The sequence below is a fragment of the Condylura cristata genome, unplaced genomic scaffold, assembly GCF_000260355.1.
Source record: "Condylura cristata isolate star-nosed mole 26May11 unplaced genomic scaffold, ConCri1.0 scaffold00001, whole genome shotgun sequence".
NCBI classification, from domain to species: Eukaryota; Metazoa; Chordata; class Mammalia; order Eulipotyphla; family Talpidae; genus Condylura; species Condylura cristata.
The window spans coordinates 4539761-4544887 of NW_004567102.1; the positions used below are offsets into that span (position 1 = coordinate 4539761).

General features: G+C 46.3%; 1 protein-coding gene across 2 annotated transcripts in view; it reads left to right on the forward strand.

Moving 5' to 3' along the window:
• Positions 1-1682: 1682 nt before the first annotated feature.
• The window catches only part of FGD2 (FYVE, RhoGEF and PH domain containing 2), a 24550-nt gene continuing 21105 nt past the window's right edge, over positions 1683-5127 (forward strand). The window contains exon 1 of one of the 2 annotated variants that reach the window (XM_004673435.2): positions 1683-1766. In XM_004673435.2, the coding sequence (XP_004673492.1) occupies positions 1683-1766 (84 nt within the window). The remainder of the gene's footprint in view (positions 1767-5127) is intronic. The other variant, XM_012720514.1, reaches the window with a different exon arrangement.

The window sequence follows — 5127 nt, forward strand, 5'->3', positions numbered from 1 at the left end:
GCTTTTTGTCAAAAGACCAAAGAAGTTTTCCAGGAGTCTTGATGCTCTGGGGTCTTATCTCTCCGGGAGCTTGCCTTTTGTCTTCAGTCAAAGGAATTTCCCGCCTAGGAGCAGCTCAACTTGTACTTTGCCCAGGCCAGGTATCCAATTTAGAGCTAAGGCAAGCCAGTTACAAACTGATGTTGCTGCAAATTTTTTTGATATCATGATTATACAAAAAAGGGAGGTCATAACATAAGTTAGCAGTGGAAATTCTGATTTTTCAGAGCTTTTCCTGAGCTACCTAGAATCTGCCAGACGATAGCCGTTGCATAGCTTGTGTCAGTGATTTTTTTTAAAGATTTATTTATTAATGCATACAGACTGGGGAGCTTCCCTACGACCCAGCAATCCCACTCCTAGGTATCTACCCAAAAGACACAAAAACACTGATTGAAAAAGATATCTGTACCCCCATGTTTATTGCTGCTTTGTTTACAATTGGAAAAGCATGGAAGCGGCCCAAATGCCCAAAAGTAGATGACTGTATAAAAAAGATGTGGTACATATATACAATGGAATATTACTCAGCAACCAAAAAAGAGAAACACATGTCTTTTGCAGCAACTTGGATGGAGCTGGAAAAGATCATGCTTAGGGAGATAAGCCAGAAAGAGAAAGAAAAATACCGGATGGTTTCACTCATAACAGGAGTATAATGGACCAGTTGAGAAAATAGTAAGAATAATGAACAGCCATATACCAGAGACATTTTGTGGGGGTGGAGTGGGGAATGGGATCAAAAACAGGAGGGTGGGGAGGGAAATGCACGGGATTATGGTGATGGCACATGGGTGACTTGGTGATGGGAAACCCACGGGGATTACAATTGAGATGGAAAAAAAAAGTACAAAATGATGTAAAAATAAACTTTTGTAAAATAAAAATAATAATAATAATCAAAAAAAAAAAAGCTGTTTGCTTATAGCAGTGAGCAGAGTCAGATGCAGACAAAATTGTCGAGAGGGCCCTCCCTGGTGGTGCAACAGGTGAAAGCGCAGCACTGTGAAGTTATCGCAGCCACTGCGGCATGAGTTCGACCCCCAGCCAGGGAATTGACCCACATGGCGCAGCAGACCTCAGTCAATCCACCTGTTCTGCTCCCCACTCTGACTCGGGTGAATCCTCTCACCTCCCACACTTCTGGCACATACCCCAGTTCCTGTATGTATAAATAAATAAATCTTTAAAAAAGAAAATAAAAATTGTTGAGAAAGTACCAAGTGAAACCTGCTGGAACTTGTGAAAGAGAAAGAATGGTTGGCCACTTGGACCAAGAGGCCAGCTGAAGACCAGCTATTGAAATGATCTCCGGTCTGCAGCTTCCATAGGGTGGCTTCTGGAACTGGGTTCTACAACAGTAGATCACTCTACTCTCTCCCCATGAGGGAGGGGCAGGGCCTGAGCAGGCTCCTCCCCACCAGACAGCACCAGCCTTTCCTCTTTAGAGCTGTGGCTGCGGGACTACTTCCTCCTCCTCAGTCTGCAGTAGGAACAGGCCTCCCCAACCTTGGGATAGAAGGGAGCAGATTCTGGGGTGTCTAGCCCATCTGTTACCTCAGGTGGGGGTGGCTGAGTGTGCTGGCTGGAGGCCTTCCACCCTGCTTCAGGGGCAGCTGAGGGCTACCCTGGAGGCCTCCAGGATGGAGGGGGCGAGTGAGGAGAAGCTGGCATCTGTGTCCAGTCTGGTGACTGTGTTTGAGAATAGCAGGTACGGGGAAGCGGAGGTGGGATGGGTCACCATGGCCGCCTGTCAGCCTCCCTCCAGCTCCCCTGCCCATCTTTGGGCGCTGGGGAAGCTCTGGTGTTCCTAATCTCCAGGCTGAAGACCAAACCCTTCAGTCATGGACTTCTCAGATCATAGGAGAATGTTGTGGGGCACCAGGATTTGGGTGGGGGTGGAAGGAGAGAGTGTGTTATACTGGGGAGAGTCCAGACTTGCATGTAATTATGAGTGAGTGTGGGTAGACCAGTGTTTAGGCTGCAAAACCTTACCCACTGCCTCTGCAGCAGACACAAAAGCTAATACTTACCAAGCATTCTCCGTGTGTGTAGGATAGTGTGGTGTGTATCACTCCATTGGAGCTGTATGCAGATGTCTTTGATTACTTGGGAGGAGGGAGTGGACTGTAGGAAGAGCTGAGACTGTGCTGAGCACACTTGGAATATGGTCAGCTTGTCTATGGGGTAGCTGTTCTATATATGTTTTCTTACTTATTTGATTTCATCATCAAACAGCCCACCGGAGGTAGGTTTGATGTCTATTTCCATCTCTTCAATGAAAAAAAGGGAGTCAGAGAGGTGAAGAGACATGCTTTAAGTTCACGCACAAGGGACAGTGCAAGGACTTTGGACTGAAGGAAAAAAGCTAAGTTGGATGTGGCGGAGGGTCATTGGTGACTGGCAGGAATGGGGTGGGATATGTGTGTGTGTGTATGACATTAATCCATTGTGCAGGCGTTTCTTTCCCTAGGCAGTGTTAGGCACTGTTATTGTAGGTGTTCTCTGGAAATAGTTCTGCGATTTACTGGTGGGAGTTTGGGGAACAACCCTTGGGAATGTGGAATACTTTGGGGCAGAGGGAGAATTTGACCTGCTGTGCACTTGCAACAAGAGACCTCAGCCTGTCTCAGGGATCCCTGGATCAGGGAGGTCTCTCGGGTTGTTCCAGTTAAAGCAAAAGCTTGAATCTTTCTACCCCCACATGAGTCACAGTGAATATGAACTTGACTTTGGTTGACTCAGCTCTCTTCCAGGAAGGGCAATTCCCAGAGCAGGACTCAGTCATTAATCCTTCAGTTGCCATACTACCAACAGCTGTGGAAACCAGCACCTCAGTCCTGACAGGGGTGTGGGTGGAAGAACACAGCATTCCATGGGAGCTATAGTGGATGCAGAAGCCCAAAGAAGGATCTCCACCCTGGGGAGTTCTGTCTGTGGATGCTAAGAGCATAGGAATATCATAAAGCCAGGCCATGGGCAGTGACAATGCTAGAAGGGGCCCAGATGCTGTGCTGAGAGCTCTCAAAGCAGACAGTGCCCCTGTGGGCTTCACAGCAGAGATGGCCTGGATGTGGACCAAGAAGGGCAGTTCAACTCCCTGAGCAGGTTGACTTGACCACGCTTCTCCCAGAGACATTTGCCAAGCATGTTCTGTTCAGCACCGAGGACAGCTCTAGGGGCCACCTCCCTGGCCCCCACCCCATTGTATGTGGGGAGATGGCAGGCTTTGGTCCTGCAGGTCCCCAGCATATGTGCTCTGCCCTAGCAACACCCTAAAAGGATGAGGTAACCCTCAGACAAGAGTGGATCAGAGGAGGCCTCATCAGGGGTGAGAGTCACACTTGGTGCGCAAGAGGCCCCTTGTTTCACTCCAGGTTTTCTTGTGAGGTTTTCCTGCACCTTAGCTGATCTGAAACTGAGAGATGAAGAGGAAACAGAAGCTGGCCTGGGGTACTTGAAGAGAAATGCAGAAGCTAAAACCAAATGTAGAACAGAAAGCCTGAGGCCCTGCTCCTTCTAAGAGCTACAGACCCATCGGCTGAGGAACTGGGCATGGGGGTGGGTTCCCGAGAGGGCTGGGAGAGTCTACAGGAGCCATCTGGGCCTGGGCCCTAGTTTTCTCTCTGCGATGAACCTGCCGTGTAACTTGGGGGTGATCACATTCACTCTCTGGACCTCTTTCTCTTTGACTCAAAGTGGGAGGAGTAGTTTAGGGTTCAGGCTTGAGAAGCTAGCCTGCTTGGTCTGAACCCCACTTCTGCCACTTCCTAGCTGTATGGTGTCGGGGACTGGCCCCGATCATGGGTTGTTGGGGGGCAGAACAGGGTCTCAAGGTGGGAGCAGCATCGGTGAGTGGAGATTCCTAAAAAGGGGGGAAAAGAGGAGCAGGCGCGAGGAAGACACAGGAATCAGAGCAGGATGCAAGTCTTCCTGTTCTGCTCTTAGCAGATGTTTATTTTATACATTAGGAGCAAGCTGTGGGACGATATCAGCACATGAACTGGGCTGAGAGATCAGCTTGGGGTCGTATTGACCTTCAGCTGAGATTATAACCTTTATTATTCTTAAAATCAATCTATTAAAATTAGGATAGGTACATAAATTCATAACATTTAAGGCTAAATTGTTATATTTATCACAGTGATGATTGACTAAAATAAAGTCCCTTTAAACCTTAAATGCTACTTAATGATCTTCATTCTTATTGAGACATTTTAGAGGGTAAAGTCGAGGGCTAGGGTGGAGAAGTTTTCTTGTAGATAAATCGTTATGGAGATAGTAAGATTCGTCATTTAAGACTAAGCAATAAAAAGCTCAAGTAAGAGAGTAGAGTGATAAGATTTGGGTCCTCGTCTGGGCAGTAAAAGAACTCTGATTATTTTTAACATGTTCTAGTACTACTTTGTTTTACAATGTTGATTTTGTTATAAGCCAATTGCTTTTATTAATCAGCCAGTTGTAATATTATTTTTGACTTCAAGAGAAATTACCCGTCCTGGGGCAGTGCTTGCTTGCCTAGGCCAGGCAGCACCTTATGAGGCTAAGGCAATCCAATTAAAAACTGATGGTTGCTTAGAATATTTTGATATAACAAAAAAGGGAGATCATAACATGAGCTAGTGTGGAAATTCTGATTTTTCAGAGATTTCCTTTTCTATCCGGAATTTGTCAGTCGATAGAAGTTGCATAGCTTGTGTCATCATGGTATTCTCTGTTCCTCAGTTTCCTTCATTGAATAATGGGTTGGGCTGCCATTAAAGCCTTTATACACTAATGGGAATGGGGCACAGCCAGGTCACTGGGTCTTATCAGTGAGGATGAGCTCTGTACCTAAAGAGTCTAATGACCTTGCAAGCCCAGTAACAGTAACAAAGCCTACAAATGGCCCATTCACAAGGGACCAGGGAAACTGCTCCCTCTTTGGCCACCCACCCCCCAGAAGCATGAAGTGCACACCACAACTTTTTTTTTTAATTAAAAAAAAATTTTTTTTAATTACTTAAGTTTATTTTTACATCATTTTGTACATTTTTTTTTTTACATCTCGATTGTAATCCCCGCGGGTTTCCCATCACCAAATCACCC